The 26369-nt window shown below is 44.7% G+C and overlaps 2 protein-coding genes across 7 annotated transcripts in view; one reads left to right on the forward strand and one right to left on the reverse strand.

Annotated features, from left to right (window-relative positions):
- The window catches only part of CA4 (carbonic anhydrase 4), a 255167-nt gene that overhangs the window by 110331 nt on the left and 118467 nt on the right, over positions 1-26369 (forward strand). The window lies entirely within an intron of this gene.
- The window catches only part of USP32 (ubiquitin specific peptidase 32), a 123559-nt gene that overhangs the window by 69855 nt on the left and 27335 nt on the right, over positions 1-26369 (reverse strand). For all 6 annotated transcript variants that reach the window (XM_083714285.1, XM_083714282.1, XM_083714284.1 and 3 more), the window contains exon 2: positions 15343-15470. In XM_083714285.1, the coding sequence (XP_083570411.1) occupies positions 15343-15470 (128 nt within the window). The remainder of the gene's footprint in view (positions 1-15342; positions 15471-26369) is intronic.

A 26369-nucleotide genomic window follows, 5' to 3' on the forward strand; every position in this document is an offset into this window, starting at 1 on the left:
TTAGAATATGTTATACCATGCCACCCCCATCTAAAGTCTTCAGACAATAAAACTAAAAACAAAACAATAAAAAGTAATTCAACTGGTAACAACAGTCTTTCATAAAAACAGCAGCAGTGCAAACATTGGAACTGAAAAGTAATGAACACCTGCAAAAAGGTAATAGGTGCATTAAAAGCCTGGACATGTAAGGCGATGATTCTATCTCAACCTGGCATCGCAGGCTTTAATCCTAATAACACTTACCTGGGCGTAAAAGTAGACGAAGACTGCAGTGTGAAACTCAAACCTGCCTCTGTACAAAGTGGTCCCACAGACAAACATGCACGACTAAACCCAACTAACAAAAATCAAAAGCCTTTGCAAGAAGGGAATCTCCAAGTCACCCACACCCCATACATTATCCTGGGCTTCTAGCCACTGCCAGAAGTCAACATTTACGCCAAGCCCCATCAACAGAGCTGACCGGCACAACCATCAGCCCCTAGCCCAAAGCCAAACAACACATGGTTTCAATAGGTGGTTTAGTGCCACACATATATTATTCTCCCAACTGTGCATCTTAGGTTGAGTAGGAACAGGACTTTAATATGCAGGCGGCTGGCAGCACTATGACACAGGAAGAACTCTCCAGTGGCTGCTAGTTAACATTTCCCACTGTAAGTAACTGGATTGCAAGTGATTTAAGTTCCTGGTATGAATATTGCATCTGATATGAACTCACTTATCAGCCTTTGGCTGCCTCCTAAGCCTCCTTCCCTCCCTCCCCTCATCTGTAATGTGGGTGGCAAAGCTACTGACTGCCAAGGCAGGTAAAGTGGTTCTGAGTACTTTAAAGCAATGTTAAGCACTATTATTACGAGTGAAAACTTCCCATCCACTCTAAAAACAAGTGTTAAAGCCTTGCGTATCTATTTATAGCCAGTGCAGGGAACCTTTGCCCCTCCAGATGTTGCTGAGCTACAATTCCCTTCAGCTCCAGCAAACATGGCTGAATTATCAGCACTGAAGTGACCTCCCCAGGGCACAAGCCCAGGCAGCGTGTATGGAGGTCCTGGGCTGCCCAGACAATGTCCCCGCTCTCGGCCTCGCTGATGTGTTCCAAAGGACAGCAGAGCCATACATTGGGCACCTGCTTAGTTGCAGGAGTTGCTGGAAGGAGGTGTTCAAGGCACCATCCAGCTATCTTAGGGACTCCACTCCAAATTTGTGTAAAGCTTGCTCCTTAGACTTTTCTTCTCCCAAAGATGTCTTGCAAGCAGTGGAGGTTTAGGATGTGTTTTCCATTTCCTAGATGGGCTACCTTCCCAGGCTGACGAGCCCCATCTGCCCCTCACTTCCCTATACAGTGGTACCTCGGGTTACAGACGCTTCAGGTTACAGACACTTCAGGTTACAGACTCTGCTAACCCAGAAATAGTACCTTGGGTTAAGAACTTTGCTTCAGGATGAGAACAGAAATCACCTGGCAGCAGCAGAAGGCCCCATTAGCTAAAGTGGTACCTCAGGTTAAGAACAATTTCAGGTTAAGAGTGGACCTCCAGAACGAATTAAGTTCTTAACCCGAGGTACCATGTGCAGAAACCGCCTTCTTAACTGTTAGACCCAGTATTGCTCTCATCCACTCAATCCGCTAGAGCCTGTCTTCACATACAGGGGAAGTCCCTAACTCAATGAGGGTTTGAGACTTATTGGCTACCCTCACCTAGTTTAGTCGGCCAACGAAAGCTGTTCCCAGGATGTGGCTGTTGTCACATGCTGACAGCTTCTAGGAGCCATGAGTGAGAGCTAAGTGCAGGATGGGGAACAAACTACCCCAGAAGGAGCACAATGTGTCCCTCAAAAGAGAGGGCCAAAGGTTCCCCACCATTAATTGATAGGAAACACAAGGAAGCTGGCTAGTTTCTATTTTCTGGGGTAGGGAACCCTGTGGTCCTCCAGATGTTGTTGGACTACAACTCCCATCATCCCTGATCATTGGCTATGCTGGCTAAGGCTGATGTGAGTTTTGAGTTCAACGACATCAGGAGGACCACAGCTGACCTACACCAAGCCTGTCACTGCGTCAGCTACTCTGGGAGGGAATGAACATTCATACTTAAGTCACCAGTGGCATGGCCATTCTGTCACCTCCCTCTCAAGCCTCACGGGCCTACAAACCTGTTCCAACACATTTGTCCTCAGACACGCACAGTATATCATATTACTTATTAGCTACCCTTCAGGTTGCAGCACTAGGTGATTATTTATAGGTCCGATAGTCATGCGAGAAGTCATCATAGGACAAATCTCCCCCTGCTTCTAAAATAACTCAGCCTGTCTTGCTTCTCCAAGAACCAGAGGTGGAGCATTTTCAAGGTGCATAAATATCAGGCACTCCTAGTGCCTGGGGTTTTATTTACAACTGATTTAAAAAGGCTTCTCCCTAAACAATTGATGCCAGCTCTCCTAAAGTTTGGACACTGGCACATAGAAAGCCACAACCTCTCATTCTAGCCCAGGCAGTCATATCACAAGCAGTCTCCTCCAGTTTTCTAGAGATAAACTGGAGGTGATTAGGCAGAGCAGGTTTAATAAACTGAAAGGGAGTGGGGCTCTCCTCCTCCTGTCAGGTTGTCTGTCTGTCACTAATCATCAACGCTGGCATGTTTAGGCATGTGCGCTATTAACAGGCTAATAATGTTCACTGACTTTATTTGCAAGGCCAACTTAAAGACTTCAATACCATTCCAAAGGAGTCACATGTACAGATGCCTCCCCATACCTGTAGTGGCTACTGGTTCCAAACAAGCACTACAGGAACTTGGAGGCAGAGAGTGACCTTTTAGTTTCTGTCCTGCTCTAGGCGCCCAAGCAAGGAGAGTTCCATGGAAACTGGCATGCACACACCCTTCCAAGCAGGGTCTTTTTTTAATGCCAGAGACAAAGGCCATAATTGCTGTTCCTATTAGTTCCCTATCTTGTTCCTGTTGACAAAACTGAATTCCCATGCTCTGTGCCCTCCAGCTTGCAAGCCCCAGCTAGTGGCAGGCATTATGAGGTCTCTGGATTGCTCAGGTTTGGTGTAAATTGGGGCTGGAGACCCTCCAGATCTTGCTGGGCCTCGAACCTCCTTTACCCCAGCCAGCATGGCCAATAAACAGGGACCATGTTTAAACCAGAACCTTACTTCTTAAGAGACATTGGATCAAAGCGATTACCATTCTGGGCATGTCTCTTCTGAAGGCAGGTAACTCTACAAAATTGGGAATGAATAAATGAGAGTGAATAAATGAGCCAAGTTTGTTGCCATCCAGATTCTCATCGCTGGTGTTTCTTTTCTGAAGCTTCCTTTCCGAGAAGGCTGAAAGTCTTAAAAAATGTTCAGCCCCCGAGTATGCTGGAAATTTCATCCGTGGAAGATAAGAAACAAAAACACAGCAGGTTGCGGCCATTTTATCCACTCACATTACCTGGCTATTAAACAAGGTTGACTTTCTGAAAACACAGCAGGGCCTCAAATGGAAGAAAGGGTCTGTTTTGAGCAAGGAAGCTCAGCCCTGAGAGTGTATTTTTCAGGTCCTTTTATTGTAAAGCAGCACCTGGTTCTCAGAAAACACTGAAAGGAGCCAAGGGACTATTTTCCTGGGCTTGGTAAATGCTCAGCTTCAAAACAGCTTCTGCCACCTTCAGAGAGAGGCCCACTGCATAGCTTTAAGCAGATATGATTCAAGTGCATTAATGGCTTCATGTGCCAGCTCCTTAGATTCCAGTTCTGTTAAAAATCACATTTTTGCATGCTTCAAATATGCTAAAGTTGTTTAAACCCACTAACACACTACACAGCTCTAGCAGACAGATATCTCCAAGTTCTAGTGCAGTGGTTAGACTGCTGGACAGTGTTTGAGGGAAACTCAGGTTGAAATCCCCACTCAGCTGCAAAGCACACAGAGTGGCCTTATGCCATCCTTAATCTAACCTACCTCACAGAGCTGTTGTGAAGATAAAACTAGATTTGGGGTAGGAAGGAGCCACTGATGCGCTTCTCAGAGAAATTAATATACATGTAATAGTATTAAACTGCTTTGTGCAGAGACAGGTTATCTAACTCAAGACAGTCTGCTTCCAACTCCAAAAGTCTATCCAAGTTATCCCTCCAACAATGCTAATTCAAGGATTTTCTAGGAATCTTGCCCATGTAAAAACAAAACAAAACTTGGGAGATCATTCCTCATAAGCAAAGCAACTGCACACGCCCCATGAGGCAAACCTGGAACACAGGAATGACGATGAACAAGCAGCTTTGGCAACAGCGACAAAGCAAAAGTTAACTTGAGGGCAAACTTACCTGAAGAGTGGCAACAACACAGCGGACATAGGAATAGGACAGCAACATAAAATGTATGGGACATTCCAGGCTACCACATTGACTCACAATGACCACACAAACATTCAAGGGATGATCAGGTGCTAGAAATGTAATTCTCCTTAGTGCCAGTTGTGATGAGATACCCTCACTCCCTGCTGCTCTACAAGGACTGAGATGCAAGAGATTTCCAACAAAACACCAGCAGCGACAGATGCTTTGATTCAGTAACCAGGCAGCATAGAGCTTCAGCTTTGATTGCCCTCTCCAGTGCTTGCCATAGGCCAGTCCCACTTTTTCAAAAACAAGACCATTCAACAGTTGTCAAATGGCCTCCTTACCTCTCCACTGTGTAGGTTCTCAGGGGCACCAGAGAGTCTCCAGAAAGTATTTCCACACAACAGCAACCTAATGCACTTTACACATTTCAAGACATGTCCCTCTTCCCAAAACCTCTGCATGGGTGCAAAGCGGGGAGCAAGCCCCAGGCTTGCAGCATTCTCCCCATGTCTTGTCATGATCCCTGATGAGGGAGAAATACAGACTGCCCACTTCCCCATGGACCCTCCTGACTTGAGGATGTAGCTTTACCATCTTCCTCAGAGCACAAGCCCCTGTTAACACCCCCTCCACTACAGAGCACAGAAGTCAGTGCCTACAGAATCACAAAAGGGAACCCAGAGTCAACACAGCCATCTTCTCAAGGAGCAGTCTTTGAAACTCCCATTGTTCTAGGCGCATTTTGTGACAGGGAATTTCATCAGTGTGAGCAGTTTCTGAGCTCTGGGCGAAGTACTGTGCCAAAGATTTCAGATTAAAACTGCAGAATGGAAGAAAAGGACCTTTTTCTGCCTCCCCACTTCCAGCTACTCTCTGAAGACTAGAGAAGAGACCCAGATCCTCTTAAGGATATCAGAGGGGTGGGGGCAGGAGAAGAACTAGGGAACGTGAAAAATGAGTATTTTAACTGCAGTTCATTCATTTTCAGCTTTGTATTGCTGTTATAAAAAAGTGTGCCTAGACATTCCATTGTTGACCCATAACCTAGGTTTTAGGTGCCATTTAGCTACTAGCTTTCATATTTTAGTTTTTAACACTGTCAAGGAGGTAAAGCCAACTCCCTTGCTCAGCATATATAAGCGCTCATGTGATACCAGCTCTCTACTGAGACAACATCTTTTATAGCTCAGCCAAGTGGGAGCTGTCCAGGGTCCTGAATTGCTCAGAGAGGCCTGCTTTGCTTTAAATTTGCCTGTCTGGAAGGGACTTTGTGGTTCTTCCACTTTCCCTGCAAGCTAAGCAGAACAGTAGAGTTCTCCTCCCTCCCACTGCTCAAAACACAGAATGTAAAGCATGAGCTGTCAGTTGTTGACATGCTGTCAGTTTCAACCAGAACCCTGACACATCAGGAGGCACTGATCCAGCTTTGTATTAACCATTTGGCTGGCACATGAAGCAGGGATTGTGTGCAAGTGCTCAAAGTGAGCTGGTGGAGGAGGAATGGAGTGCTTTGTCCTTTCTTTAGTCCAGCCTTTCTCAACCTGTGGGTCCCCAGATGTTGTTGAACTACAACTCCCATCACCCCTAGCTAGCAAGGCCAGAGCTCAGGCATGATGGGAGTTGTAGTCCAACATCATCTGGGGACCCACAGGTTGAGAACTGCTGCTTTAGTCCCAAAACAGAAACCAAGTAGTCTGCAAGTGGATGGAAGCTTCCCACCTCTACACCAGCATTTCTGCCAGTCCACAGTGGTCTAATAAAATTCTGCAGACTAGTGACCCTTTTGTGCGCTAGCTCCCTATTTCTTGTTTCACAAAAGCCTGAATACCAGCAGTGACTCGTGTGGCACAGTACTATTGGTCTGTTGTGGTAAATAGGTTGTGTTTATTTTTCAGTTTTCTCTTATTTTGATGTCAACAAACACAGTTGCTTTTATTCACTGTTCTTTAACTGTTCTATTGTTGGTGCTTACATTTGTAGCTCTATCTTGTAAGCCACCTTAGTGTAGCCAGATGGATGAACACAGACCTCATGATCAGAAGAAGTGGACAGTTCAAGCAGGGACACTAGCAGGACAACCCAGAACGCTTCAGGTCCTGGGAATCACAAGACACAGAATCTCCAATTCCACACAGCTGCTATAAGTGACCAGGTGTGCAACTCTCTTAAAATCACCAAACCATCCTTCAGGTAAGACTACAAGACTGCCCTGCCTGCCCTAAGTAATTGCCAATGTTAAGATTAAAACCAAGTTACACGTGATTTACATAAAACATTAAATTCTCCGGACCCACAGTCCAAATTCTGCTCTCAAAGCTGCAGGCACAAATCTCACCTTTGGATGCAACGATATTTACCTCACAGCCCTTTCTGTTGACAATACACTGAAAATACACTTGCTGTGTGAGGTGTGGAGAGCAGCCTGCTTTCAAGATGAAGAGTGTGGGTGTTACACTTCTAAAACTGATAGAGCAGATTACTCTTCAGAATGCCCAGCTCCCTCCATGATATCTATTAAGATTTATCTGTGCCAGAGAAGGAGGGAAAAGGCTGACTCCTTCTAAACAAATCTGCTTGCGCTGCAATTAAAAGTGGTTGCCATATTTACGGGAAAGAAGGAAAAGAAGCAACTGACTGTGGAGCCGAAGCACCTCCTCGAGCGGTAATTACCCAGCTGTGTGCCAGGACACCCCTGTGTGCTGCGAGGAGTTAAATTACTGACAGCTTCTGGCAGCCCTAAGTTCCTAGCCGCACAGGAGGCTGTCCGCTACATCTCCACCCAACGCCCTGCTCATCTTCCATCCTTCCGATCAGCTATTCTGACATGTTTCTACATCAATCGTGAGTGGATCATTCAATCACTGTCAAGGTACTGGCCAGGCAGAATGCCCTGCCCTGAAAAGGAGGCTGCCCATTGAATCTCTTTGTGAGCTGCTGTTCTGGCTTGGCCTCTGTCCAACAACCTCCTGCAAGGTTGGAAAAAATCCTATGCGTTAACCCTCTCAGGTGCAGGAAAATCATTCAGTCACTCCTGGTGAGGCAGCATCCCTAAGACAGTGACTCACGCAAGGTGACAAACTGAAGCACAATCCAGGTAAGACAGAGGCACTGTTAGTGGGTGGGTTCCCTAGAAAGGATGGATGCCTGCTCTTGATGAGGTTACAATCCCTCTGAAGGAACAGGTACATAGCTTGGGCATACTTCCAAATTCACTGCTGTTTCTTGAGGCTCAGGTGGCCTCGGTGGCACAGAGTGCCTTCCATCAGCTTCTGTTGGGCAAACAGCTGTGCTCCTATCTGGACAGGGATAGTCTAATTTCTGTTGTCTATGTTCGGTAACTACTAGGCTTGATTACTGCAATGCACTATGCAGGGGGCTGCCTCTAAAGCAGATTTAGAAAATTCAGCTGGTGCATAATATGGCAGCAAAGTTGCTCACCAGGGCAAGACGGTTTGAGCATATAACCTGGTTTTGACCTATAAAGCCTTAAACAACTCAAGACTGAAATACCTCAAGGACCACCTCTCCCAATATGAATTAACCAGGAACCTGCGATCTTCATTTGAGGCCCTTCTTCGTGTGCCCCCAGTATGAGAGCTCCAGAGAGGGGCAATATGAGAATAGGCCTTTTCTGTGGTGGCTCCTGAAGGGACACTGTTCCATTGTCTCCCAAGATAGATGCCAACCAAACCCTATCTGTGGAATGCTCTCCTCAGGGAGGCTCATCTGGAGTCTTAGTAAATACCTTTAGACACCAGGTGAAAACATTCCTCTATAGCCAGGCCTTTCACTGCTTAAATAATCTATGGCCTTTTAAACAGGGGGTATTGTCATTCTTTGCTATCACATTGTGCATTTCTCTGTTTTTATACTCAAAACCGCTGTGATCCTTAAATGAAGGGCTGCTTATAAATGAATAAGCAAGGTGCTCATCTGAGGGCAGGTAGGGCAGGTATTCACCTATAAAAATAAAAGCATATTTTGGTGCAGAAGTGAAGTATACCTTCTAGCTGAACTCAGAAATAAATAAATGTATTCCTATCAACAGATATTTGGGGAAATGATGCCTTTAAAAGGATGGGGTAAACCAGTGGTGCAGTGGAACAGGGATGAAGAGGAGCTTCTTATTTCATAGCAGGGATGACATCAACATCTCCCAAAGAGCTATCTGACAATTTTCTGCATCCCAAATAAATAAGTTTCTTGGGAGATAAACTCCCAAGAAAGAGGTGGGCTATATTAGCCAAGAGTTAAACTGCCAACTGGAAAGAAAATCCCTTCATTATAACCAACCAACCAAAGCAGAACAAAATAGCAATCAAACAATTGAGTCCACCAAAACTCTTCATCAGGCTGGATGTTAAGCAAAAAATAAAAAGGGTGGGGTGAAAAAAGTTGGCATTGGTCAAAAATTAATCTGCATTATATAACAAGGATGGGGAACCTGTGGCCCTCCAGATGTTGAATTCCAAACTCCTATTAGCCCTGGCCAGTCTGGCCAGTGGTGAGGGGAGTTGAAATCCAACAACATTTAAAGGTCACAGGTTCCACACTCCTCTTGTATAGTGTTAAGAATAGGTGTGGCTATGAGCGCTGTCACAAAGCACACCTACATTTCAAAGTTTACCACCACACCAGTGGGACAAACTGCAGCCAAGCTTGACTAAGGCTCAGATGAGGCTTGTACATATAAACATGCCACATCTGATGAGATCCACAGGTAAACACTGAACACAATGCTCCCTAATTTAGAGGACTAAAGGCCCCGCTTTGGTGTCTCTGTCCTCGGAGGAATGGAAGGGCTGGAGAACCTGTGGCCCTACAGGTGTTGCTGGACTGAACCTCCCATAATCCCCAATCACTAGACATGATGGCTGGTGCGAGTTGTGGTTTCACCTGCCTTAGTGCAACAGCCCAAACAACTGGCATGAGCTCTATTCAAACACCCACAATCCCCTGACTGCCAGCTTTCATTTCAGCAGCCCCCATGTCCACCTGCCTCATTCATCTCAAGCTGAGGCAAGGCAGTGGCAAGTTATGGGGAAATGTGGCTAGTCTTGGGAAACACCGGCATTGGAAAAACTCTGAAATTGGCTCCCAAAAGGAACTAAAAACAGTCACCTTGTAGTCCTTTGTGCCCAGCACTCCTGCTCCCTCTTCTGTTAAATTCCCTCATGTAAAAAACCCACCTTTCCTAGAAAGCCCCTGACTGAACACTCCTGGCCTCCATCCCAAATCCAAAATGAGGCCAAGTATATGCAATGGCATATTACTCAGACCCACTGCTCTTGCCTCTTCCTTCACTAGGTTAAGTCTATGAGAGAGGGACCCATTTTTTGCTTGCGTTACTCTATGTAGAGCCATGTATGTACACCTATTGTGCTATTTAGTAATATTTATATCAACAACCTGGGAGCTCGAAAAGTTATTCCATTCTGGGATGAAGCATGCTTCCATACACTGGACTCAAATCAGGTAATATTCTGCATCAACAATCTAATAATCCAGCAATTTTTCCCCCTAGTATGTAAAAATATTTATCTGTTAGCTTTCCAAGCAAGAATATGGCAACATACAGAGTTTGGAGAATATTGCCTTTTGTGTGTGCGCATTTGGCAGAAGGAAAGGCATAGTTAAGTGAGAAACAGTAAATGCTACACTTCCTCTCCACTACAATGAACCTAATCCTATTCTGCCATAACCATGTGTACATTTCCAAACCTCTCCTCCAAATAATGAGGCCTAGAAACTTGATTTGCCTTTCACGAGTCCAAAGTCTGTGCCAACTACCAGACTCAACGTAGAATTGAAGGTTACTTAGAGTCGTGTCCTGTGTTAGAGCTCTGTATCCCTCTGTGGACACTCAGTATTTATTCTCAAATCCTTATTCTTGTGCACATGTACAACAGCATCTGCAAAAGATGCAGTCTTATCAATAATTGCTTCTCAAGCGACAAAAAAAAATCATTAGCCCATTTCACCTGATAGAAATAGGTTGCGCCTAGTTCTGACTTCACTTAATGGGAGATGCCTAGATACCTAATCATTCATACCAGAAAAATCAATAGCTGTATATATCACAGATGGCCTCCAGGTTGAAATGGGTTTTAAAATTATATAGAACAAGCTTCTGACATTTTCTGAGCCCTTACTAGATGCTGCCTGCCCCTTCAGGTTTTTCTACAATAGCCACGAGTCCCAGTAACTTGCTTACCATTCAAACCTAGTTGCAGAGATTCTATAAATTTCAATTACAGATAGGTAGCCATGTTGGTCTGCCATAGTCAAAACAAAAAAAATTTTCTTCCAGTAGCACCTTAAAGACCAACTAAGTTAGTTCTTGGTATGAGCTTTTGTGTGCATGTATCTGAAGAAGTGTGCATGCACACGAAAGCTCATACCAAGAACTAACTTAGTTGGTCTTTAAGGTGCTACTGGAAGAAAAAAAAATTTGTATAAATTTCAAGTTCTCTTCTTGCGATGAATAATTTCTGAAAGTTACCCAAATATTGTGGTTGGAGCCCCCAGAAAATTTCCACAGTTGAAAAAAGGAACTTCCAGTGTTTTTATTTGGGAAATTGTTTCATGTTGCATGGACTGCATCATGTGGTTCTGGTGAAGGTCCTGGTTAACAGCTGGTTATACCAGAGAACCACTTTATCAAGCAGAATGAAGGTAGCAGCATGCGATGCTATGGAGATGGGTCATCCATGCCCCTTTGGCCTCCAAGGTCAGAAGGGATGTGGGGAAAACCTCCAGATTACTGACCACTTTGCAAAATGCAGAATATGTAAGCACTGACACCACCAGGTACATAAGCACTGGATTGTTATCTAAGGTCTCTCCTAAATATAATTTGAGAGAGAGAGAGAAAGGGCCCATGCCCCAAACCTGGAAATTTTATTCCAACACCTCTCCAGATTGAGATATCGGTCATTATGCTTTCGTGCATATCTTCTCAGTCATGCGGGCTTGGAAAATACAGGACGGCTTAATGCACAGCTGATTTTTTCAAGGCTGATTTTTTCTAGAAGCTGAACAGTGCACACACAACACTGAAGTTGTTGTGCTCTTGTGGTACAGTACACACAGCCCTGAAAACGCACCACCTCCTTCTACCTTATGGTGATTTCACCAGGACACATTACAGACTAGGGACAGTTGGGAATGAAAGGGAGTTGTTATTGTTATTTTAAGTTTAAACATTTAAGAATGAATGTTTTATAAACAGGGGAAATCTTTTTGCCATTTTCACTGCTGCTTGCTGCATTTTTTAAGAAACATGCCCAGCTAGCTTTGCTGGGAAAATAATTATTATGCTGAAATGATTATCTGTTGTCTTCCACAGGTTCAGCAAGGATGGCACAGATCTGTGCTCCAGATATACTCAGAACACATATAGACTGTGTTCACATGGCACATAAAGCCAGGATTTCTGCCTTATGGTTTACTGGGAATGAGCTGCATGAAGTGTGCTGGTGCATGCTGCTTGATCATTCTAACTCCCTGAGTAACACAAACTGGAAAGCTGCAATGGAGCTTGCTTCTGATGTCCAGAACCAGAACCAGGAGACACATGAAAGAGGGCAGAGGAGAAGTTAGCTTCACACAGGTGCAGTCTCAGATTGCTTGGGGGAAACTCTGGAGGAGGGGACTTAGGCAGCTGCAAGGAGGTGGGGACCTTCGGTCTCAGCAACAGCTTCACAGGGGCAAGACCTACCAGAGATGAGTGTTTGTTAGCACTCCTGTGCAGGTCCTGATTTGGCTAATACAGAGTTAATAACAACCAGCTCAGTGTATTTTACTGCTGGCTCACTCCTGCCACCGCCCCACTTCACTTATTTTCTCTGGTGGAGTTCCTGTGTACCTAAAGACCTTGTGATAATTAGAAAATCAACGGCTACTGATGAGAAAGACTTCGCCTGCTACATTTCTACCTGTTAAAAGGCACGGGAGTGTCACTTCTAGGCGATTTCTCTCACGGCAGTGTTTTTGAAAGCATTATATCTGCTCCCCTCGAAAAGGACAGTGTGGATACAGAACAGCAAGGAAGGCTGTTCATGCCACTGAACAACTGCAGCACTAATCTGCATCAGCTGCTCTTTGTTGAAAGTGCCTGCTTTTATTCACTCCCTCTTGGACTAATCTTATTTTTTCTCCATTAATTTCCTCTTATTCCTCTCCTCATTGTCTGCACTCAAGTTTTTGCTAAGTCTGCCTTCCGCCTTAATGGCCTCCATCACTGCCTCTGGTTTTTGCACTACCTTTCTGTGATAAAACAGCTCCTGCCTGTCAATTACTTCTGATCCATTTTGCCTCTGCATCTTCTGCAACAGTCTCATTGCCTCCTGCTTCAATTATATTTTCTTAGGAACACAAACTATCTAACCAAGCTGGAATCATTGGTAAAGCATGAGACTCTTAATTTCAGGGTCACAGGTTTGAGCCCCACATTGGGCAAAAGAGTCCTGTGTTGCAGGAGGTTGGACAAGAGGACCCTCAGAATCCCAACTCTACAGTTCTATGATTCTGAGTACTGTCAACAGCAGGGATGGAGGAACTTGTTGGCCCTCCTGATGTTGCTGGATTGCAACTCCCGGCATCCCTGAGCACCAGCTACGTTGGCTGGGGCTGATCAGAATTTGGAGTCTTAACATTGCTTGGTGGGTCAGAGACTCCCCACCCCTGGGTCAACAGTCACTGATTGACAGCAGCTCTCCAGGGTTTCAGACAGGAGTGTTTCCCAGCCCTCCCTGGAGATGCCAAGGACTGAAACCAGAGCCTTTGGTATGCAAAAACTACATCTCTTCCCCAATAATGCTTCCAAATCTTGCTGGTTTACTTGCGTCTCATCTCAGGCTTTTTAGGTCAGTTTTCTATTCAGGTGCTCAACTTCTTTCCTCTGTTTGCAACTGGAACTATGAGGCTGCTACACCTTTACTATTACCTTCCATGACTGCCTTTTTGTATCCAATTTATAACCTTGCTTATCACTTTCTAAGTAATTCATTCTTCAACTCCTCCATGTTGTTCATCTTTACTTTCGCCTTCATGTTTTGGGGATATTTTATTTCAACCTCCAATTTCCATGTTCTAAGCTGCTCCCTAGGCCTAGAACTTGCTACCCCACTTTACTCTTTGCCACACAGGACATCTTTAGATGGGGGGTGGGGAGCTAATAACATAGTATTCTATCAGACTCAATGATTCTGGTAATTTCCTTAGAGAAGCTGCAGCAGCCAGCGAGGAAAACTGCCGCCGCCACCATCTGCGTCAGCTGCTGTTTTCCCAAGTAGGATCAGCCCTGACACCCTTCCCTTTTCACAGCAGGTTATTTATGAACCAAATATACCTTTCCTAAAAGTGTGGGAGGAAAGCCCTAGAGCTGTTTATGATCCCCTCTATTTCTGACATTCAGGCACTGGGTGTCGTCATTTACACAGCCAAAATGGCACCACCCACACGCAAGAGGGAAGTTGTCAGCAAGAAGGTTTTCTGTGGGGGGTTTTGGGGCGGGGGGACACCCCAAGATTTGCAGAAGGGGGGCAGGAAACCAACAAACAACCCAGTCAAGAATGGGCATGCCCAGTGACCATGGAATGCTGACTGACAGTTGTGGGGAACAGAGAACTATTGGAAGGGGGAAATGGAACAGAGTGGCTGAAATCCTGATCAGCAGAACTCCATCCTGCAACAATTTGCTGCAGGCCCCACTACTATTAATTCAATTTATTAGTTGCCCAATTCTCCTCCTCACTATCCTTAATTTTTCGTTTAAATGTATATTCGTGGCCACCGAACTAGGAGAGCTTTATTTTGAAAAGAAGGGAGTAACATTAACAGGAAACAATAGCAGAAGGTAGAAATTTTTGTGGGTTTTTTTGTCCTCTTTTACTACCTCAAGTCATACAAACATCAGGTGTAGATTTGTGAGCCCTTTTTGGGTGGGTGGCGGGATGACAGAGATGGATAAATAATGAAGTTGCTGAAGACAGCCCCGTACATCTGGAGTATAAGGGTAAGAAATGGTTGTTATGACTAGAGACAAAGATGGAGAGACTCCTGTCCAAAACCCTGGAGAGCCACTGCCAGTCCATGTTGACAATACTGAGCAAGATGAACCAATGATCTGACTCAGCAGAAGGCAGCTTCCTGTGGGGTCTTGTATAATAGAAGGACCCAGTGGTGGAGTGCAGTTAATCTCTACACACTGAGCACAAAAACACACCCCAATTCCTAACTGTGAGTGTCTGGTCACTCAGTGCAAGGATGAAGCACAGATTTTGCCTTCACCGCCACCCTTCTCTCAGCGCAGGGGTATATCCTCCCACCCAATATTTTGCCACCACAGAACTCTACTGTTCTCCATAGCAGTGAAGGGCAACCACTCACTTCTCACTTCTTGAGCAAAGGGTCTGCTGTGGTGGAGGTATAAACCTACTCCCTGGTGACCCCAGCCATTGAGAACCCAACCTTCTCTCCTATCTGCACCATCCCACCCTTTCATCCTGTGACTCGCTGCTTGGTCAGGAAGTGTGACAGAACTGTCCAGCACATAAAAGTTCAGCTTTCCCTAACCTAGTGTGCCCTCCAGATGTTCTGCGCTGCAGCTGTCTTCAGCCTTAAGCAAGCAAAAGCAGGTGTCTATAGTCTTCTCCAACCTGCTACTGATCTTGAGACATTCTGGACTACAATTCCCATCAGCCACAGCTAGAAACAACAGGAGCTGTAGATCAAAACATATAAACAACACCAGGCCAAGGGAAGGCTGATACAGGCCGTAGGATTACTACTGCTAGTTTTCACAAAACAGCAACACACCATGTTATAAACGCATACATATCAAACGCATAGCAGAGACACTATGACCGATATATTGGTTGGTGTGAGGCTATAAAGGACTACAGATATTGAGCAACCATTTCCAGAGCAAGCTGAATGCATGCAACTCAACCACACACACACACACCCAACACTTCAAGGAAATCAGTAATTACCTCGGCAACCTTTGGAGGAACTCCATCCCCAAGCACTTCCCGAACGAAGCACTGCTGGCTCATGTAATATGAGAGTCCGCAGGTCCTCTTGAAGGCATCTTTCAGCCGCTTCAGTTCTACATCTGTAACTGCATTGGGAGGGCAGAGAGGGAAAGAGTTAGGTACATACTCCGTAATCAAGAAATCTACTCAGAGAAAAGTCAGCCAATTTTTAAAAATGAAATTGTTTGCTAAGATTATTGGAAGAAGATCATTCTTGCAGAAACAATGCACACCCATCACCAGCACACAGAATTCCCTGGTCACTCCTGCAGCCCCCGTGTCCCAGAAAGCCCTATGCACTGAAGTCATCTTTCCTCCAAAATATGATACATGGCTCTGGCAGCTGTCGGTCCACTGGCAGCTGCCATTTTGTTTTTCCCATAACACTCATCCGGGGCACTGTAGGAAAAACTAGAAAGCAGAGACCCCAAAATATAGTAGCACCAGTGGGTGGAGCACTACTCCCTGTTTGTTGCATGTGCCATTTTACTTTCTGTGTAAAGCTCCAGACCAAGCAACACTGTGGGATGCTTCAAGGATAATACTCACAGGGGTTTTGCTGCTCCTTACAATTTAAGAGCAGAAAAAGCCCCCTCCTCTACCAAGCTGCAAGCTGCACTGCTGCAACAGGAAAGACTCCTGTCACTGCCTGGCATTTCAATAAGCTTTCAAAATTGATTCCGCTCTTGTTAAGAAGGGCTTTCTTAGAAGGGAATAGAGCGGCATTGAAAACACAAACACAAAAATGCCCTAAACATTCCTCTGGTTTGCAGTTGTGATCTGTGACCATGTGACGGCTGCCTGATGACTTCCTCCTGGACCCAAAGTTCCTCTTCCAAGATGCCAACAATTACCACACATCCCCACTTGGAGAAGAAACTGCAATTCCATGGTTGCTAGCTCCAAAATGAGTTATGTGACACCCCCTCCCCTGAACTCACTGGGCACAATGCCGGGTTAAATGAAGCACAGCAAATGTTCACAAGTACACAAAGCAGTTGATATGTCTGCTGCTGAAGCATATCGTGTTGTCATGTTATAGGAGCACTAGAAGCTGCTCCATTCCATCTCAGGCCACTGGGCCATCAAGCTCAGGATTGACTAATTGGCAGTGGTTCTCTGTGACTTCAGATGGGGTTTCTCCCTGGCCATACCTGAGGATGCTGCAAACAGAAACTGGGAAATGTGGTCCCTCCCCCAAATCTGGGGCTAATGGCTGTGGACCACTAAGGATATATAGCAAGGCTCGCTCATCCCTACATTAGGGCCTAAGATCTAGTGTCTAGCATCAGAAATATTTAGGAGAATTCTGTGCACACCGCATCCATTTCAACCCCCCCACCCCACCCCACCCCAAGTAAATTAGATCAGTTGTAGGTCCCTCCAGCTTGCAGTACATTTGCCAGGCTGACCTTCAACGTTGCCCAGCTCTGAGCTGCGTGGTTCTGCACAAGAATGCTCCCCCCATTCCCAGAGTGAGGCTCTTACAACAAATTAAAAATTGAAGCTTCATAAATATTGTTAGCGGGGGTAGATTTGGAGTTATTTATCAGGCTCTTCAAATGCTGTGTCAAGAGGAATAGATTCTCTCTTTCCCCTGCCCGTCCCCTGGGGGTGAGGAAATGGCAGCGCCAGGCTGCCAGGTTCATGTGTTCTGTATTCAGCTCTCACAAGACTGTCTGCAACCACAATAGAAAGATTTCAAGTCCCGGGGACAAATTCTAATCTGTACACCCAGCTCCCTCATCTGTTGCCAGCCAGAAGATCAAGCCTCCTGACTGAACTTGGTCTGTTTCCAGGAGGCCGGTTGCAATGCTAGCATCTGAATGTCTGCTCCGATGTATATATTTATATATATAAAGAGTGCGCTATACACAAAAGCAGCAAGAAAAGGTGGGGTGGGGGGTTGTTTTGCAGCCAGGGTGGAATAGCTCCATGAACCTCCGAGTCTAGTGCCAGCAGTTCTGAATTTGAAATGTTTTCTCTTCCTGAGTTTAATGGAAAAGGGCGTAGCTAAACTTTGGTGCTGGCACAAAGGACATTCCTCACCCCCAATCACCCCATTCAAATGTGAAGCTCGGAATCTTTCAATAATGCAAGGCTGCAACAGCAAGTAGGGGGAGAAGCTCAGCAACACATTACATTCCTTACATGTAGAAGGTTCAGTCTCCAGCATCTCCAGTCACAATGATCAAGTCACAGTTTGTGAGAAAGACCCTTCACAGGCAAATGCCCTGGAAAGCTGCTATCAGCTCAGAGTAGGGGTAAATGCACCATGAATCTGATATAATGCAGCTTCCTATGTTGCAAAGAGCTTGTTTTTTGATTCTACAATATGAAGGAAATGTTCTATTGGAAAAGCAACAATACGCAAACATAAGGAGGTATAGAGTGGCTACTAGATTATCTCCCAAGAGCAATCAAAATGCAGACACACAGAATACAGAATTGCAAATTCACCTGACAGACACGTGCGCACACATGTGTGTGCGCGCACGTGCATGCATACACACACACAAACAATATATATATATATATATATATATATATATATATATATATATATATATATATCTAGCCCTTATGGTAAATGCACAGTCAGTGGCTGTTCAAAACAGATGCCCTGTAGCTGGGAATGTGTCTCTTTTTCCTCCCTATAATTAGTGAAGCAGAATTAATTATTCAAATCAGTTTTAAAGGTATTGTGCAGGTTTGGGGATTTGGCTTACCCTACTGCAGTACATGGAGCACTTGAGATTTCGAAAGGCTTGAGCGTGCCATTTCAGTTTTAAGTGTGGACGCAGCCCTGTCATTCATCCACCAGTTGCTTCTCCTGCAGGGAAATGGATCCCATTGCAAGAAGTGATACAAACGACTCTTGACAATAAAATCATTTCTTTTCCACGGTGCAAGCCTCTTCCCTATTCATCAAGCCAAATGGGCACTCCTACTCAATATTTACCTGCCTTAATAATTAATAGGGCGCATGCTGCTGCAGCCATTCCAACTTGGCATTGCATCCTAGCTAGCTGCAATTAAAAAAAACACACCACACAGACTTTTTCATTCTAAATGCTTTACATATTAGCCACGCAGAAGAAAAGTAGTGGGGTGGAGAGAATCATGCTAAAGAATAGCAGTGAGTTCTGGGGGGAGAGCTCAGTATCCTCCAGTAGATACATCATTACGTCCTCATGTACCAACTTGCAGTGCCATCAAGATTTAATTCAAACCGTACAGCACTTTTTTTGGGGGGGGGGAGAGAACTTGCAGCTGAAGACTTGGCTCATTATATGGAATCAACAAGCAATTCCTCACCTCCTCTGCAGTTCCTGGGCATGTGAACCCTTCCTCCAGCTGAGCCTATTCTTCTCGTTCCTCTGGGCCTTGCACATTCATCCCCTTGCACATTCCTTCCCTAGGCCTCTGCTTCTACTTCGCTCTGCTTTCTATCAGCCTAGCCTTTAGGCAATTGCAGTGGAACAGCACGTGCAATGCGATATTAAATCTGACCTTAAGAAGCCTCCCGCAGCCTGGGCCTAACGAAACCTTGAAGACTGACTTACTGAATGTGTGGCCTATCTTTGTGTTAGGGAAGTGAGATCGTTTGTGATTCAACGGAAAGGGCACATTCTGAAGGTTTTACAGCCTATATTTCCACATTTTTCCTTTGCTGCGTGTTGTGCCATTTTAAATCTCTGCAGGGTTTTTCCTCACCAAAGGGTACTTGCCCCAACCTTGGGTCTTGGCTTCCAGGATTTCAGTGATACACCCAGGATCAGAACTTTTATACACCACTGAAGCGCTAGGTCCTGGTCCACAAAACTCATGAACCAGGGTTGACTGTGCTGTCTGGAATTTGGGCGTGAATAGTTCATATTGCAAGCCTGCGGCTGCTCTCTAACTTCTTAAAAACTCGATGACCTTTCTCTGTAGGTTACTTTCAAACCTGTGGTCTTAGGTTCCAAAAAGTTACTTCCCTGTTGCAGCAGAAGTACAAGATGCCTGCAATCTGCAAGGCACTGTGCTGAGCTGAGAAGCAATGTGGGCAGCTGCTTGTCATAAGGACCCCAGCAGGAGATGCTGTCAAGACAGAACTGTGAGATGCTCACACCACTACCATTGTGAAACAAGCAAAAGCATTCAAACCCCTCAGCTTCTCGACTGCTGCCTTAGTGGCTACACTCAGGTGTTAGTTGAGCCATGTCTGAACAATGTCTCAGAACTATCTGTTCCATTGCGAGAGCTCTTCCTTTCCTTCCAGGAACAGGAGGTAGGGTCTTTAAAGCCAGCACATCTTTGAAGCTCTAGCACAGAGGTCAGCAACCTGCAGCCCATGAGGGTTCCTTAACTGGCCCATGAGCCACCCCCAAACTGAGCCGCCTGCTCGGTGAGTCCCCACACGCTCTCTTCCGCGGTTCTGGAAATCGCTTCTGCGCATGCCCATCACCGAAAATCACGTCTGTGCATGTCCGCAGGCGTGATTTTCGGCATCTAGGAATGTGCAAAAGCGATTTCTGGTGACACGGACATGCACAGATGCAATTTCTGGCATAGCGCTGCGCTGGTCTGGCCCATGGAGGATCTTCGTGGGAGTGATCCAGCCCATGCCCATTAAGCCTTGCCGACCCCTGCTCTAGCACAGCACGAACTGGGTGATGCTACCTCTTAAATAGTTATCTAGATGGCTAATAGGATGGAGATTTATCATCTGCCAAATGAAAGCTACGTAAGGTTTTGGAACAACCCCCTTGTCCCAATGCCCTGTTGTAATTAAGCCCAAGTATGTATAATTAAAATAACATTCACATCTTCTCCTCCTTTCTTACGCCATTTCTATAACCTTCCCCTTCGTCTGCTCCCTTGTGTCTATTCTTAGACAGAAAGCCCCCTGAGACAGGAATCTGTCCATGTGTAAACAGATGCACTATAGAAATAAAATGTAATTTAGAACAGATCTCTCTCAACTGGGAGCACCACCCATCTAAGCACTATGAGGAGTCTGACAGCAACAAAAGAAAGCTGTACTAGGAGTACCCAAGGGATTACACCATCCAGGAGGACACAGATGTTATTCAAACATCATGCCAAACTCTGGCTTGACATCCCAGGCATATAACAGCAAATTATAGCGCAGAGCTCCTTTAAACTGCTTCTATCTGATGGCATCCCAGAACCCACCTTCATCAATTTTTGTTCACCTTTGGCTTTGCATTGCCTTATGCAGAACCTGGATAACTTCTTTGAGACATTCAGACTCTTGGGATATCTGTTTTTTAGAAAATCTGGAATGGGAAAATTTTTATGATGCCCTAGAGAATGATTTAATTTAGCATGTTTGTTTTACTTTTGTTTAGTAAACAAAGCTTTTAAAAAACCCTTTGAAACTGGAACATAAAAAGTTGCCTGAAATTGAGTCAGACCATTAGTCCATCTAGCCCAGTACTGTCTATGCTTGCTGGGAGTGGCCCTCCATGCTTTCAGCCAGGGGAAATTCCCAGTCCTGCTTTGGAGATGTTGGTGATTGGAACCTGGGACTTTCTGCAGCCAACACAAGACGCTTTATCACTAAGCTATCTTGCCCAATGTTGTATTTGCAACTGGCATTCATCTATTGTTACTAATGAACTTATACAATGGAAAAATTCCAATGGGGGGGAAGTATTAGAAACTTCCAGTGGAAAGGTTTCCGCCGCACTTAACTGTGGGATGTAAATGTTACATGTATATTTTTATACGCTAGTCTGAGACACCTGGTGCTTTGGCATTGCCAAAGCTAAGAAGGTGAGGCCCTGATCCACATCCGATGGCAGACCACTTGGGGCGTTTAAAAAAGGCTGCTCTGAGATTCCAAATTATTGAATAGGATTGAAGTAAAACAAATATTTTGAAAGCTAGCTCTGGTATACTGAGTAAAATGCTGAACTTATCAGGGAAGGGCTCACTTGGGTCAGTGGCAGAGCATCTGCTTTTGTATGCAGAAGGTTCCAGGCTCAATCCTGGACATCTCCAGGTAGGGAGGGAGAGACCACTGCATGAAACTCTGGAGAGTTGCTGCCACTCAGTGTAGACAGTACAATGATCTGACTCAGTACATACAATGTAGCTCCCTGTGTTCCTATGTTGTTCCTCTCTCAAATGAGATGGGTGGCAGGGATAGGTCAGTTATTTCATTTAAGGCAGTGGGGCCTTGTATGTAATAATAATAAAAAAGAGTCAAGGATAGGAGCCCAAAGGGTATGGCTCAACAGATTTTCTTGCCTCGTTCTCGTTTCAACTTAAATTATTCCACTTCTGACACCTTTTAAAGTGAAATGCAATCTGGGGTGTGCTGCTTTTGACAAAGCAAACAATGCCAGGTCCTAACAGCCTTATGGCTGGCGCTAAGGTGGTTCGCAGCCATGGGCATTCATCTCACTTTTCCTTAAAAAAAATCACTGGCAAATAAAAACACACAGCACAGCAGCTGCTTACTGCAAAACATTTATGCTGTGCACATTGCTCCAACAAAGGGGTTTGTTGAAGCAATTATTCCCCCCTCTGAAGAAAGGGCTGCAGGCTCAGCCGCAAAGCACAATCTGAACCTGTAATGGTCTCAGAAGACTCTAGTGGAACGATTCTGCTTGGGTGGCTTTGCTCTAGATTCCTGTTTGCCCACAACTGGCCCAGGGAGCTTCGCCATCCAAAACTCAAGGTGAGGACCACTGCATACAGAAAATGCCAATTTCAAATCCTGACATCTCTCCAACACCCTGGAAAACGGTTGCCAGTGGAGTAGCCAGTCCTGACCTATGATCCAACTCGATGGTTTTGTACGACGCTTGATAGACATTTACTTATAATGCACTACAAAGTAGGACTTGGATGTCATGCCTCAAAATTCCAGAAAGGGTAGCTATGTTGGTGTAGTATACCCATTAGAGTATCAGGGCACCTTAAAGACTAATAAAATTATAGTGGCATAAAAATAAACCTGGGGCGGGGCCAGGACGTTTTGCATGCGGAAGCTCCTAGGTTCAATCCCTGCCATTCCCAGTTTTAAAAAGGGATCAGGCAACAGGTGATGAAGAAAACCATTTTCTGCCTGAGACAATGGAAAGCTGCTGCCAGGCAGGGTAGGTGGAGAAACAGGTGGTAAAATAGTTTGGCCTGGTATAATAAGGCAGCTTCCTATGCTTCTATGTGTGCTGTTTAAAAAACAACGCTTTACTATATTGAAGCAAAATATATTGATTTTGTAGATGCAGTGGAGTCCCCCCCTCCCCCATTAGTCTTTCAGATACCATACACTGCCCTGAGTCAATCAGCTGGAATGGGAGGAAATTCCAAAAAAAGAATATTCTAGCTGTTACAGAGGAAATTACTGAGCAATTTCTGTAGCCTCCCCATTTCAGAAGCCACCCTCTGATTTATATTCATAGGCTGAAGATATATAAAGCCGCTTGATTTGCATCCAACCCCCTTCTGGCATAAATTTCTTCACAGACAGTATTTTAATAGATTCGCTGCTTTGTTTACATACTCAAAAATGGTATTGATTTAGTTCGGCACTGCAAAATGTATTTTCACACACGTTTTCATAGGATGATTTAAAGCCCATTTTATGATCTCCCATTCTCTCTATAATCTCCAACCAGCAAAAACGCAGAAGAGAAAGCAAACTGGCTGGCAGGGATTCAGCCAGTATATGACCATGTGAAAGTAGCCCACTCTCGGCAGCTGATGGCTTTGTGCATAGGACCAAGCACCCACAGGGCCTGAGGGATGGGGGAAGACTGTGCAATCTATTTCCAATCTTCAGGCTGCGTATACCAAAAACATCACCACCTACACACAAGGAGGAGGTATCGGCAGGCTTGGAGAAGCCTAAGGTTTGCAAACATAACATAAGGTTTGCAAACAGAATGGTGATTTCACTATTGGAGGGGTACGGAAGGAGACTAAAAACTAGGTGGGAACGAAATGGGGGGGGGGGGGGAATATAATTTACCTTGGAGACTACTGTAAGCAGTTGAAAAAAATAGCAGGACTGCAATAACACTTGTAATGTATCGAGAGCTATGGACATAATGGAGTTATAAAAAACTTGGATTATTGAAAAAAAAATGCAATAGAAAAGGTTTAACAGAACCCATCGAGGGGAAGGGGTAAGTCCAGAAATTTAGAGGAATCTTCTAATTGTGGGTGTGTTGTGGTATAATTTTAAATTTGTAAAACCAAATAAATAATATATTGGGGGGGGGGGAACTAGGTGGGAATGGGCTTACTCCAGAGTGCAATGTTTTGCTGCAGGTCCACTTCAACTTCTGTGTATATGTGTGTGTGCGTTGCTGGAAAAATTGCAGCAATTTAACAGGCGGCTTAAAGTGAAGACAAGGACTGAACCACTCCCTTGGCACTCTAGGGAACAGTGGAGCTTGAGCACTCTCGGAGCTTTATTAAGCTTAAGAGAAATTCTACAACCTCAGTTAAAAATCTAACTGAGAATCACTGTAGTTCTAACAAGTTCTCGTAAGACCAATGAGATTTCAAAAAGCTGGAAAATAAGGAACCAAATACATGATTAGAAACATAAACACACACACACATTTTATATAAACATTAGTTGTTGCCACTGCCATTGAGATTCTCGACTGTCACAGCCTGACCTCTCAACTAAAATATCTGAGGTTTGCCTGTTGCAGAAGGACAACACAAAGCAAATGCAAAGTGGTTGGATTCAAACAGTGCCCTTTTCTGGTCTTATCTTTTGATTGCACATGGCCAAGAATACATACACTTTACTTTTACAAAAGAAATCCAAGCAAGCAATGAAATCTGTGGCGAAGATTCCTCAAGTGGTGATGGTGGGGGTCCCATAGGCCTTTACTCAAGGGGTATTTTTCTCCAGGCTCAAATGATGGGTCATGCGCTAGAAGCCTGCGAAGGTCAGGTTTAGCTTTGGTCAATAAGGTCTACTTGAGTAGGACTTGACTGGAAACAACACTCAGTGCTGAATTATTATTATTATTATTATTAATAATAATAATAATAATAATAATAATAATAATAATAATTTATTTCTACCCCGCCCATCTGGCTGGGTTTCCCCAGCCACTCTGGGCATGTATTTAAAAATACATTAAATATACAGTACAGGTGTTATATATAAAACATCCTGCTGATTATCTGCTAGAAGCTTCGCCTGGCTATTCACAAGATTACAAAGATGAGAAAGGGAAGGTGAGCCTCAGGGGAAAACACGCAGAGGATGGAGCATCCTGGGGAAACCCACAGAATACTGTCCTTGTTCCAGGGAGCCTGGACTGGCCAAACTACAAGGGGAAAGGTGGCACCAAATAGTCTGGCAAAAAAACCGAGCCTGTATTATTTCAGCACTGTTTGCCAAAGATAAACAAGGGCAAGCAGGCACTGGAAGATTCATCTGCTATAAAAACAAATGTGTGTATATTAAGTGAAAGAAGGCCGATGGTGATGGTGGGATCTACCAGATAGCTTTAGGAGTCGTTGCTCTGCTATGGGGATTCAATTTCCGTATTTTTTGCTCTATAAGACTCACTTTTTACCTCCTAAAAAGTAAGGGGAAATGTATGTGCGTCTTATGGAGTGAATGCAGGCTGCACAGCTATCCCAGAAGCCAGATCAGCAAGAGGGATTCTGGCTTCTGAGATTCAGAATATTTTTTTTCTTGTTTTCCTCCTCCAAAAACTAGGTGCGTCTTGTGGTCTGGTGCGTCTTACAGAGTGAAAAATATGGTACTTCATGCCACAGCTGTATGTTATTCCACACATAACTGTATGTGCACAACAAGTTGCAGAGATAACCAATTTTCAGTCTTCCATGCTCTGATACTACTCCAATTATTTAGGAATAAAGGGCACTGTTTCTGACATTAAGTAAGCATTATTATAAAGTGTGGTCCACTTCCAGCACATAACATTCATAACAGGCTGGGACCATTCTGTAATTCCAAGCATGTTCTGTGATCCTCGGATGAAAGGCAGTACAGTGGACCCTTGGATTATGTTACCTTCAGGTAACGCAACTTTCGGATTGCAAACGCAGCAAACCCGGAAGTGTATTCTTCCGGGATTCACCGAGCGCGCATGCACAGAAGCGCTCTATCAGGTTGCAATCGTGCACAGAAACAGCACCTCCACTTGCATATTTTTCGGGGTATGTACAGACCCCTGGAATGAATTACATTTGTATCCAGAGGGTCCACTGCATATAAATTTAATTGAAATGAAGACTAAGCCGTCAGAGGGGTGAATGAATAAGATTTCTAGTCCTGCACATTGAACCTACTACACAGCAACAGCAGCAGCAACTGACTGAAATACACAAAGTAAATAGTGAAACGCAAGTAATGCTTCACTAACACAACAAATAATCTACAGCAAGTGGGGGAAAGGCCACAGGGCAGTGGGAGATCACTTGGCTTTGCATGCAAAAGGTCTTGGGTTCAATCCCCTGCAACTCTTGCTAAAAGGGTTAAGTAGCAGGTTGGAGGAAAAGACCCTTAGTTGGCCAAAACCCTGGAGAGCTGCTGTCAGTCACAAGCAGACAATACTGAGCTAAATGATCAGGAGTCTGCCTCAGGGTAAGAACACCAGAAGAGCCCTTCTGGATCAGGCTAAAGGTCCACCTAGTCCAGCATTCTGTTCTCACAGTGGCCAAAGAGATGCCTAAGGGAAGCCTGCAAGCAGCACCTGACGACAACAGCCCTCCCCATCTCTGATTCCTAGCAAATGACATTCAGAAGCCTACAACGGTGGAAGCAGAATATAGCCATTGTGGCTAGCAGCGATCTATAACTCTTATGCTCCATGAAGGTAAGGTAGCTTCCTTTAATCCCTGAATAGAGATCATAGAGGCCATAGAATCCGGTATTCCTTTGTGTAGAATTTGGGTTATTCTAGTAAAGTCTAGGTGTAAGGAAATGAACAAACCAGGGTCTCCCATGCCTATCTGGATGCAGGATC

The sequence above is a fragment of the Podarcis gaigeae genome (genome assembly GCF_964106915.1).
Source record: "Podarcis gaigeae genome assembly, chromosome: 15".
Classification (NCBI taxonomy): domain Eukaryota; kingdom Metazoa; phylum Chordata; class Lepidosauria; order Squamata; family Lacertidae; genus Podarcis; species Podarcis gaigeae.